We start from the raw sequence: 12597 nt of genomic DNA on the forward strand, positions 1-12597 counted from the left end.
TCCTCACAGTCACTCAGAGCCAAGTCGGAATTTGGTGCCCCCTCCCCGTAAAAAATGGTGTGACAATGGTTGATGGGTCTGGATAAGACTCACAGGATTTAGCCATCTGCAGTGTGAATCTGGACTCACAGATTCTGGACTCACAGCATCCATCTCACAGTTCTGCAGCACAGCAACTGCTGTACCAATGGTAGTTCCACCTCTGTCCCTATTACAGGTGTTACCAGGATTCTTGGGACAGAGCCGATTAACTCTGCAGCAGCAACAGTGGGTATATTGCAGAGCTGCGGTCACAATTTGTATCCCGCGGTGAACCACACAGGTGCTGCTATATATGCAGGTGCACCTTTAGAGCATGGAGCCCGGAGGCATGTGACTCCGTTGCCTCTGGGAGATATGCACCTGTGTGTGGTTCTATCCACAATGTGGCCAATACATAATGGCCAGTCACTAAAGCATTGTGTGACAGTCTCCATATAATGAATTAGTCTTTAACACTTTAGACCAAAATTGTACATTGGTCGCACTATTACGGTATAAGTACTGTGCTACAGGCTTATTAATTAAAGTTGGAAATGGTTTTATACAACTTGAAAAATTTGTTGCAGCAACAAGTGCTGCCATCAGTGAATCCAAATGGTCACACTTTAATGTTTATTAAATTAACACTTTCCAAGTATTACACTATAAAGCTTGCTACTTAGCTCTTCATACCACTCCTTGGCTCACATGTAAGATCCAGCAAAAAAAAGCAGTAGGTTACTGATTGCAGTAGGTTTAGTGTAGAGTCACTATTTGTGTCACATCTATAATTTTGAAAGCGGAATTCATAATGTTACAAAGAAAAAGTCTGACACAGCCGCATCTGTGTCTTTTTCTGGTCAGCAATTTTATGAACATAACGTTACAAAGCTTTTCTCTGGTCTGAACATGTCAGGGCAGGACTGAGATATCCACTGTCAGCATCCTTGGATGCTGGAATGCTGATTTGTGCATCTTTAGATACACCATTGGTTGCACCATCAAAACTTGGACTAGCCCCATGGCGGGTGCAGTTTCTCCATCCAAATATGGTCTATACGTAACCACTATCAGCGACATGCCTATCACACTCCTATAACATGACCATGACACAAACCATCTCCATTTGTCAGTTAAGCCACATCTCTGTCACAGACCAGGTAAATATGTCTATCTCCAATTACGTCTTTTGAATCCAGTGGAAAGCCAATTCACCCCCTCTTAAGAACTACATTGTTCCAATTGGGACTTTATTAAGGCGGCATAATAGGAGCGGATCCTTACCAATATTATCCACACAGTGGCACATAGAAAGGGCCGTATCTGAGAGTTTTTATGTACCATTTTTTATTATTGTCTATTATGTTCATGTCATTTTTATGGTTATGCATGCACATTAAATGTTTTTTACATTGAAAATTCCTCATTGGTAAGCGCTACTTTTTTTCCTTTATTCTTTTTCTATATTTAGGGACCTACTCAGTCCCTCTAAGTAGCAGCTTCACAGACCAGGGATACTGGTCAGGTCGGACCTGAGTCGGTGGTCAGACCTGCAGGCCATCCAACCACCTAATCTTGGACCTCCCTCCCGGCAGCAGGATGGGGAGCAGGGGCGCATGCTCAGAGTGACTAAGACGCATGAGCTGGTGAGAAAGACGTTCCAGCGCATCTGACATCGGCACTGCACGAAAACCAAGTCCATATTATTTTCTTAAGTGATTATGGTGCTAGTGTCTAACGAAAGCTTCACCAAACCCTTACTGTAGCCAGTAGTTCAGTAATGAACATCGGTGTGATTTGGTTACAATACATTAAAGAGTAAAAATGACATAGAACAATTCACACATTTTTAAATTTCATTTATATTTGGATCATTATTCCCTGAGCAATTAGTGAAGCAAACTATTTACAGGCAAAATTTGACATAGTATTATCATAAAAAATAACCAATAGTCTTAACAAATAATTAACAATTGCTTAGCTTGGCATATTGTGATTAAATGGCTGAGGGAATAGTATTTTATCTGCAGAAAGCCGCAAAAGAAATAGCACCATTACTGTATCTTGTGCACAGATTTCACATATTATCTAATAATCAGAAACCAGCATTATGATAGGGCTGTTCTGTGCAAGGACAGAATGCACAATACTATATATATACCGTATTCCATAAGCCATGGTCTGGAAAACGGAGTAGAATCCGAAATTTTGACCAAAACCCCTTGTGGTGTCATTCTTTGGAAATCCGTGTGAGTGCTCCTACTCCCCCCCCCCCCCCTCCCTCTCTCTCTATATATATATAAATACACACACATACATACATACATACATACATATATATATAATTGTTGCAAGGGTCCGGCACTGCCCACCAGTTTGATGAACGTACTTGCCCGAGTGCTCGTTCTATTTCAGGGGTCTCCCCCTTACACATATAGCAATCCAAATAAAGAACGTCACTCCAGGTCTAGGTGCAGAAAAAACGTAGTTTTACTAAGTGCCTACGGCGTTTCGGGTCAAGCCCGTCTTCAGGACATACTCACTAAGTATGTCCTGAAGACGGGCTTGACCCGAAACGCTGTAGGCACTTAGTAAAACTACGTTTTTTCTGCACCAAGACCTGGAGTGACGTTCTTTATTTGGATTGCTATATATATATATATATATATATATATATATATATATATATATATATATATACTGTAGTAGTGTTGATTTGTTTGGCATTGAGGAAGAGAGTGGATGCCTAGGTGCCTTCCTCAGAAATACATATAGATTCCCCCGCAGCAGCAGCAATGCTCCTTTCAGAACAGAGAGGCACCAGAGCAAGTAATTCGTATTAGCAGTTCGCATTAGTCCTGAGTGACGGCCCTATCCCTTCTGCTATATTTGCAGTAAAAAAAAGTTGCACTTTTTGCGGCAAATTCACACATTCTGACCTGGCGATTTTAAGTAACACTTCTATTCGCATCCAGATGTTTTCCCATTATAAAGTATACAATTCGTAAATTTAATGGAATGCGATTTTTGTTAAACGTTACTAAAAATCTCCATATAAATAGACCAGGTTCTGTGTTAAAAATTGTGTTTAAGGTCAAATAAAAATAAAAAAAAAAAAACAGCGCGGATTTCCCCCTCCTGAGCATAACCAGCCCCCGGGCTCAAAGAGACGGTCCTGGTTTCTTAAAATCATGTGGCAAAACAAATAGGGGTCCCCTTGATTCTATAAAACCAGCACCATGCTCAAGGGCCGGTCCTGTTCCCAAAATACAGAGGACAAAACGAGGAGGGGGGTCCCCTGTATTTCAAGAACCAGCACCGGACACAACCAGCCAGCAGGGTAATGCCACAGCTGGGGGGAGACTTTTTATATAAGTCCCCCCGGCCAAAGCATTCTCTCCCTGATCGGTCAACATGGGCAGGGATCCTGGGGAAGTGGGGACCCCCCCCAAAGAAGGGGTCCATGCTTCCAGAACTTACCTGCCCATGCTGAAGCCTGGGGCTGTCCCCGATGGCCCTGTGCTGTGGCCATCAGGCTGATAACTGTGTAAAAAAAGAAGAAACGATTGTGTATTGCTGTGGAACTACAATTCCCAGCAATGCAGCACTACATGCACTAAAGGGCCCGCTGGGACTTATAGTCCCACAGCAGTACAAATAGTTAAATAAATACACACACCTGAAAAATAAAACGGCCGATGGCCGAACATTATTGGCTGCTGGGCGGGCCCAACTCCTGGTCTGGGTGCAGAGCCCCAGATGTAAACAGAAAACCAGCTTGTGCGTATCGCAATCCTGGGGTCCCGTAAAAGCACCAAAGGCGGCTGGTGAGTATGTTTTCTTTGAACAGGTACCCCAAACGGATTCTACTGGACAAGGGCAGCGAACTACTACTATCAACATAGGTAAGTATCTGGATGAATGGGCTCCATATGTAAGAAAGTTTTCTTTTTCAGGTATGTGTGCATTTATTTAAATTTTATGAAACCAGGACCGGCTCTTTGAGCCCGGGGCTGGTTATGCTTAGGAGGGGGGACCCCACTCCATTTTAGTTTTTTTACACAAAATCGCACATGTCCGCAAAATCGCACATTTTCATTTCTAAAAATTGCACCATATCACACTTTTTTTGTCGCAAATTCGCATCTCATTAAACATGCAAATTCAGTGCAATATGGTGCGATTTCAGAGCGTGCCTTAAAATTGCAAACCATTAAATGTCACCCGTAGTTCCACTCACTGCCAAAAGATGCCAGTGTTTCGGAGACACACAAATGGACACTAGTAGCAGAATGCAGTACCCCGACATCACAAATTTTCCTGCGCACCTCCACGGATGCTTTTTCCTGGGAAATGCTAGAGCCCATAAAATGGCTTCCAGTTATGGTATAGTTTTCACAAAATAGCTTTTTATTTTTGTAACAAGATGTACAGGTACACAGTAAAAAAAAAAGGTTTGCCCCTTCATGGTGTTCACCTGTACATCTTGTTGCATTAATAAAATGGTAATATATATACAAGCTATTTTTAGAATAATTACATTTGTTGGAGTGAAGCCTTGTCCATGTTTTTCCCAGAAAATGGCTACCTCAGCGGTGTAAGTGAGAGATGAGCACACTTTGAGGAAAAATGCAACCAAAATCTATTTTTGGGTATTTGCCAAATTTTTTGAGCATTGGCCAAATATGACACATGCGATCCATCACAACGGATCCCATGCGTCCCTGCCACCGGCAAGGTCCCGGCGGCTCGCAGGCTGTTGGGTGTCCGTACACTTCTGCGAGACATCGCAGCAGTGTATGGGCACATTAAGTGTTTTAGGGGAGGGTATGTGATGTCATCGTCAGGCCGGATATGCCTTCTTCCATCACACCACCAAATAAGTCCAGGGCTAGGAGGCGGCTGCAATGACTTGTGCCCAGTGTAAAAATCCTGATACGATGGGTTTTGTATATATTCGCAAAGCTGCAAATGGATGTGTAGCCGTGTACATCCATTCGCACAGCAAGCATATTGATTCACAAAGCGGGATATCACACTAGCGGGGCGGAGTCTTAAGTGAACATTGGTCGTGTGAATTCGCATCCGCGCAATCAAGTCTGAATTGACATCCCAGGATCCATCCATAAGTAGTAGTACCAAGGGTGCGGTCTACATTCTATTCGTTGGTGTGTTGTTGTAGGTCTGAATTGGGTCCTAAAACCTTACGCACTGCTTCACAGGCTATTTGTAGTTTTGGCTTAATACAAAACCAAACAAGGCAAAAAAAATATCTACAACTTATTTACATTAAGTATAACAGTGTATAAATTTTTTTTTGAGGGAAACAGTTGCTTAAATAAAGCCACAGAAAGCTTTTATTTAACTTTCCAGCAGATGGCGGACATATTTCCTGTGTAGCATGTGATGCTAAGGAACTCATTTTTGTAATATTTGTCCTTATCCTACTTGCCATTTGTTGATGTAACTTAACCCTTTGAGTGCCAAGGGAATCTGTCAAAATAGTTGTGAAAATTACCAAGCAAATCTTTTTAGTAACCCTTTGAGCATACTTGCCTACTTTTGAAAACTAGTTTCAGGGAGATTATAGTTGGTAGTAGAATTTTGCAAAGAGCCCCATTGTCATGCTCCACCCAAAGGGCGTGTCTAGTTCCATATATGGGGAGATTCTGAAAAGAGATTGTGCCGTTGCACCTAGAAGCGTGGGTGTGTACTGCTACATCTGAGAGGAATCTTTTCAAATTACTTATATCCAAATGTCGATACTTGGAAAAGTGCTGGGAGATGGCGCTGATGATTCAATGTAAATGTATCTATCTCTCATTCCTTTTTTTCCCCAAAAATGTAACAGTGTAATATGGGCTAGGTGAAATGAGGGAGATTGCTAGACTAATGAGGGAGAGAGGGAGATTGCTGTTATTTCAGGGAGTCTCCTGCAGAATGCAGGAGGGTAAGCAACTATGCTTTTGAGTGCCAAAGTTGCTGTGAGAGATATTCAAAATATCCATTAAAAATGCCAACGCCACTCACAGCGACTGTTCTTTTTTGGGTACCATATTTAAAGAACTTCAATTAATTGACTTTGCTGTATTTGTAAGCATTTATAAAAAAATGAAAAATAAAACAACAACAGTGGATCACAGCAATGTTGGCACTCAAAGGATTAAGGTAAGGTAGCATGGAAATAGCATGGTGGAAAATATAACATGTTATTCATTACGTGCTGATCTGTGGAATGAATATGGATAGAATATCCTATATGATAAGCAGTACATGTCTCATTTGAATGAATAATTAGTTTGACTATAGACTCCTGCAAATAGTTATGCTCCAGTGAGGCCACACCTGCTTTATAGCCTTAAAAAAAGTATAATGGGCCTAGTTTCAAATGTAGATGATTTAAAAAATCACTATTCGTCGATTTATGATAATCACTGCATATACATACGCTGGAGCGTGCATGCTTGACCTCCTAAATTGCGGTTGCATGTGGGAAAATGCAACCGCAGTCTAAGGGATGACAGGGGCGGCGACCTGGCATCTAAGGGACCACAAGGAGGCGTGGTGATGTGGCTTTGCTTGAGCGTCAACTCAGGGTTGCGGGAGTGTGGCCCGGGCAATGCAGGAATTGTTCAAGCCATTTGTGGGGTGGGCCTCAGCAGCAGCGTGAATTCACATGCAGCCACTGTGACCCAAAAGATGGCGGCCCACCGCCTGACTAGCCAGGACTTAGCAAGCCAGGACTTCACAGACAGCAATGCAATTGAAAAACTTTGCAATCGAATCAAAGGGAGGGCCTGATGGGCAGCATTGCCCTGTGCTAGGCGGCCCCTTACATGCTACAGATGGGAGTTGCAAATGGAAAATGATGCTTCCAAGACGAATGCCCCAATATATAAAGCAAATCAAATGATATACGAGTTAAACAATTTATAATATGTTGTATACATTTAAATATAATTACTGTATAAAAATATTGTTTTGTTATAATGCCTTTCCACTTTACTATTGCACCCAGCAACTACTGTGCTATTGCAGCCAGCCTCTCCTGTGCTATTGCACCCAGCCGCTACTGTGCTATTGCACCCAGCCGCTACTGTGCTATTGCAGCCAGCCTCTCCTGTGCTATTGCACCCAGCCTCTCCTGTGCTATTGCACCCAGCCGCTACTGTGCTATTGCAGCCAGCCTTTTCTCTAACCGATGGCTGCTGTTATTGCTGCAGTCTATGAAGAGGCTTTGCCTCTCACTACAATCTATCCACAGGTAATGCAATAAGTGAAAATGTCACCACAAAATATTACAATAAAACTAATATATATATATATATATATATATATATATATATATATATAAAATTGCAATTCAATAAATTACAATGTGAAAATATATCTAATTACAAATTAGTATGATGGACGTTACTATTTCCCTTTGCCCCCCTCACTCAAAGATTGCCTGTACACACTAGAAAAAATGACAGAATATGTAGTTCCGTCCACCATTAATATACACAGCCGTACACACAATATTGTGATACTGACCTCCAGCACATTCAACCTAAGGATATCGTACGTCATCCGTGGAGGCGCACAATTCTGCGTACGCAGTAGGTGTGCTTGTTGTTCCAATATGACAAATCATCAAGATATCGTTCTATTGTGTGCCCACCTTAACTTTATACATTTAAAAAATGTTAATTGATCATTATTTAATGTAAATGTTCCCCTTTAAAATGCAGAGATTGTAATTAAATAACTGACATATTGGAATTTCAACAACAAAGACCGCAGATGTCAGATATGTAAATGTTATGCAAATGATTTCCATCATGACTTTAGTGCCCAGGTCAGGCAGCTCTCCTGGCTCTGAAAGTGGTAGATACACAAGGTGCAGTATCCTACAGTAACATCACCTCACAGCTTTATACAATCTCTGTGTGATAATATTCAGGCTTTCCTTCCTCTTGCACAGGCAGAAAGCCTGTATTTTGACAGAACAAAATATCACAATGTTCCTGACTGAAAGTGACTGGGCTGTTTGAGTCTCTTATATGATCTGCAGCTGTTTTGCTGTCTGTATCTGATGTTGAGCAGCTGGGAATATCCGTATATCGGTTAGACTGTGTGTTTCCTACAAAGCTGTCACAGCGGCTTTGGCTCTCTTCTTGCATTGGCCTCCTCATGCTTTCTTCTTTTTTAGGTGCCGTGTGTGCATCCTGGGGGCCAGCGTTATAGTACACTACGACAACATCTGTTTTAATGTTCATTACTGGGGCGCTTGAGATAACCGTTGTGTTGTTATTCCCTGTCACATTTCCTGTCATAAGAAAAGCAGATTTATTATTATTGCAATTTGTCACAAGCAAATAATATTGCAGTATGTTACATACACTAGCAAGAAACCTAGGCCCTTATTCTGGTTCACTCGCAAAGGCAAATTCCTTCTCAAATGGACAAAACCATGTGCACTGCAGGTGGGGCAGATATAACATGTGCAGAGAGAATTACATTTGGGTGAGTTATTTTGTTTCTGTGTAGGGAAAATACTGGCTGCTTTATTTTTACACTGCAAGATAGATCTCACTTTGAACATGTTACATCTGCCCCACCTGCAGTGCACATGGTTTTGTCCATTAAAGAAGGAGTTTGCTTTTGCAAACCAAACAGAAACACTTCCATTATCTAATGTGACTCGTGCCTAAAACAAAGCAGATCTCTGACGACTGTAGTTGTACACTTGCTTTAAGCTGGATAGCGTTACAAACCGTCTCTAAAAACGATGTTCATCAGTCCACAGGAAAACAAATAGCATTCAGAGCAAGTAACTTTGCACCTTGTGCAACCATATAGCACTGCTGCTGGGGCAGATGTAGTGTGACATTTACTTTTGGGAGGGACGTGTCCTAGTTGCTCCATGTTGAAAGTTACCCATTTTCTTTGTTTTACTCACAACTTAGAATTAGACCCTTTGTCTATATATGGGAAAGCTCAGCACTGTAGCCACTCCCCATTAAGTGGTTGTTTTGCAAAAGATGATAAATCTAGATAAATCTAGTTAATTGTCAGGGTTCTCACGGAGAACACTGGCCCTGACAGATCGCTCAGTGACACATCGCACTGCGTGCTGAGCAATCTGGGAATTCTGAGCAATCTAGCATCGCCCAGAACGCTCATCTCCCCATATCGCTTTGTGTGTAGGCCCCATTACTCAAATTGTCTGTTTGTTTAGCCATGGTAAACTAAAAATAGTGAGTATTGGGTATTTTAAGTATCAGAATACTTTCTGCTGTGTCTCACCTGTCAGAGGTGGTGGTGTGTCCGTAGTAGGGCTGCTGCCAGCATTGCTCCTTGTGTACTGGCTGTTAGGGAACTGGAAACATGGCTCCTCTTCACCATTGCTGTCTTCCTGTGAGAATTGCTGGAATGTGTGCTGAGAGGCACAGTGACCACATAAGTTGTCCATAGGGTCTGGATTAGAATAGTTTTCCTCAGTCCATTTCCTAGGAATGGCTTTAGCAGACTGACCACAATGATGGTGTGTAGACAGTGGAATACTGACCCCCTCCTCCTGTGAGGGAGACAACAATCTTTCTGAGCTAGTATCCGACAAGCCAGGGAAAGTTCCTAGAGAGCCAACCTCTATGTCTAAGCAGGAGTCCATGCCTCCCACCATGCTTCCATTCTCAGCATCAGATGATCGTCTCTGATCCATATATTCATCTTCGGTCGGCACCATTCTACCTCGGTGAATCTCTGATTCCTTTAAATTATGTGAATAAAGAGGGTAGTCGATTTCCTCTATGGGCAAATTTGATATTTTGATGTAAGCTGTGTCATTTGTATCAGACTTAATTGGTTCATTGTATGGAGATTGTTTCTGAAATAAAAAGATAAATGGTACAAAATGATCAGTAGTGCGGAATGACGTAGTCAGATGTATTAGTCATGTTATGTGTAATACCATTATTATCAACAGGAACCATGTGTCAGGAAAACATACAGCATTTTACGTCTGTTTATCCACCACATATTGGTGGTCATATTAAATAGACACAGCAGATATGACTTTGGGGACATGTATCACAGATGTGGTTGAAGTGTATTTGGGAGCACCTTCTGCACTGAAGACGAAGAGTCATGGAGTCTGGTGAAGAGGATAGAGTCAGTGTACTGCAGGAGAATCCACTGCAGTAATGCATCCCTACCAATGGACATGCTGCCTGAATTTGGGGGACAACAAGGATCTGCTGCTGGCTGCATCCAAGCTTGGATACGTCAGACAAGGACTACTCTTTTACCTTACCCCAAATGCAGTGTTCCGCACCCTATCCAATTCTATCGGGTTAATTCAATTAGAAGTTCGCGCATCCACGAGTGAGTGCGGCGCCTCCCGCACTTTGGGCCTTATTCTGGTTGGAGCGGTCCGTTCCGAATTCTTTCGGAGCTGACCGAATGCCACGCTGTGCGGACATTGTAAGAACAAACGCCCACAGGTCCTCCGCATTCGGTCGGACTCACTCTCTAAGCAGAGGGTGTGTTTTCAGACTACATCCAAACCGTGCGTGTGCGGTGGGAAAACAAAGATTCTGCACGGTCTTACAGCGTCCGAACGGACGGGAAGCTGCCCGTACGCACCGTTGCGGTGAATTTACGCAAACCTCACGACTCTAATCGGAACTCATACATCTGCCACATGACACACATGCAATTAGGCAACCTCATAAAAAAGGGATTGTTTTTAATTGTAATCAATTATTTCCTAATTGATACTAACACATTACTACCACTTTAGATTAACCCTTACATCATGTGAAGTGCTATTCATTCATTGTTGCCCCTTTACCTATGTTTTATGTATGCATATTATATAATAATTGCACGTCAAATGCAATATTCTACAATGTGTTAATTATTACTAACACATAATAAAGCAAACTTACCTACAGTTATAATCACAGTGTGTGTGTATTATGTTTTTTTCTAATGTAATAAATTTTAATTTTACCCCCAAATGTGTGCTGTTATCGCTGAATGTAAAAGTGACATGTACATTTATATTAGTGTTACCAATTTCTGTCCATTGCTTGCAGTGTAAATTTGTGTAAAATAGCAACAATGCAGTCGTGTTTGCAGCATATATTTGTGTATTTAGTAATGGGCCATTTAGCCAGCAATGCTTCCAATTGAAGCTATGAAAAGAGTGTAATTAATCTCTAATGAGTAGAGGAGTGGATTGTATTGTGTTCAGCTGACAGTGCTTCAGGTGCGGGCGTACTAATTGGGCGAACCGAATGCCTAGCGCAAAGTGAAACTTGCTTATGAAGACCTCATATTTCAGGGGTGTTGGTTCGTTTGCAGTGGGTGTCTTGTCCAAATGCACGCCTACCACAGTTCGTGCACTCCCTCGTGTACGCCCAGATTTACGCCCAGTGTTTCCCACTTTGAAACCACGCCCTTGTGTAGGGCCAAATGACGCCCATATTACGCCCATATTTCCCGCGTCGATTCGGTGCACATTTCTGGACGGTATTACTGAGAACGAGTACGGAGACCATGCGTGGCACATGCGCATTGCGTTGCCTACGCAGACGGCTAAAAAGCGCCCTCCAAAAGAATTCGGAAAGGACAGCACCAACCAGAATAAGGCCCTTTGTGACAAAAATAGCAAATTCCAGGCACAAAAAAACTTAATTCTAAAAAATAATAATAATGAATAATCATTTTAATGCATGCAAAACTGTATTTCTAAACCAAATATTTTTACAAAACTTGTGGTGATTTTAGACACTAAAAGGGGAGCAACTATAGATCAGTTAACCATTATATCCTAGGAAATATTTCTTAAAAATATATTGTACACTGATTGCATGAAAAAAAATACAATAAAAAAATAATTAAACAACATTCATATTAACGATCTCATCTAGAATAACTCCTCTTTGCCTCACTTTGCGGCAGCCGGAATTCGCACAATACTGCCTGCAGTCCCATAGGGATGTGAGCACTTTTAAGTGAATTTGGGCAGAAATTGGGTTGTTATACGATGCCATTTCCGATAATGAAACGCCAATGCAACTGCAACTTACACCATTCACTCTAAATTGGATTAATACTGTATAAGGTTTTTAGCAATATAGTGATCAGGGATATTTCCGCTTCAGTACTTACCAACACGGCTGCAAGCATTTAGGTCAACTCTTTTTTTTTCTTTTATTCAATAATTTTTATTGAAATTTTCATTGTATTTTGTTTACAAACACAACATAAAGAAAAGCATGAAATAAATGTATATCGCAGACAACATTCCTGCCATGACATTTTGTGCTGCATGAATTACATGTATGGTCATACATTCAATAAAGTATACAAATACGTTTAACAATCACGTGTAATGACTCTGTTTTATAAATAATATCTAGTACAAATAAGTATCTTCTTGTCTGGGACACACGATTCAGGACACTACATTGGTATACAGTAGTGTATCTGTGTTTTACGATTTGTGAATCTAAATGATACGACACCAATTTTTACATATCAAACGTCGGGTGTAGGTTGTTGCATAAAGGGAGATGAAAG

General features: G+C 41.5%; 1 protein-coding gene across 1 annotated transcript in view; it reads right to left on the reverse strand.

The window, feature by feature from the left end:
• Window positions 1-6936: 6936 nt before the first annotated feature.
• The window catches only part of TNFRSF11A (TNF receptor superfamily member 11a), a 93915-nt gene continuing 88254 nt past the window's right edge, over window positions 6937-12597 (reverse strand). The window contains exons 9-10 of the mRNA XM_083188054.1: window positions 9316-9895; window positions 6937-8335 (exon numbers count right to left, since the gene is read on the reverse strand). Of these exons, the coding sequence (XP_083044180.1) occupies window positions 7941-8335; window positions 9316-9895 (975 nt within the window). The 3' untranslated portion in view covers window positions 6937-7940. The remainder of the gene's footprint in view (window positions 8336-9315; window positions 9896-12597) is intronic.

This window comes from Crinia signifera, chromosome 5 (genome assembly GCF_055691185.1).
Source record: "Crinia signifera chromosome 5, ASM5569118v1, whole genome shotgun sequence".
Taxonomy (NCBI): domain Eukaryota; kingdom Metazoa; phylum Chordata; class Amphibia; order Anura; family Myobatrachidae; genus Crinia; species Crinia signifera.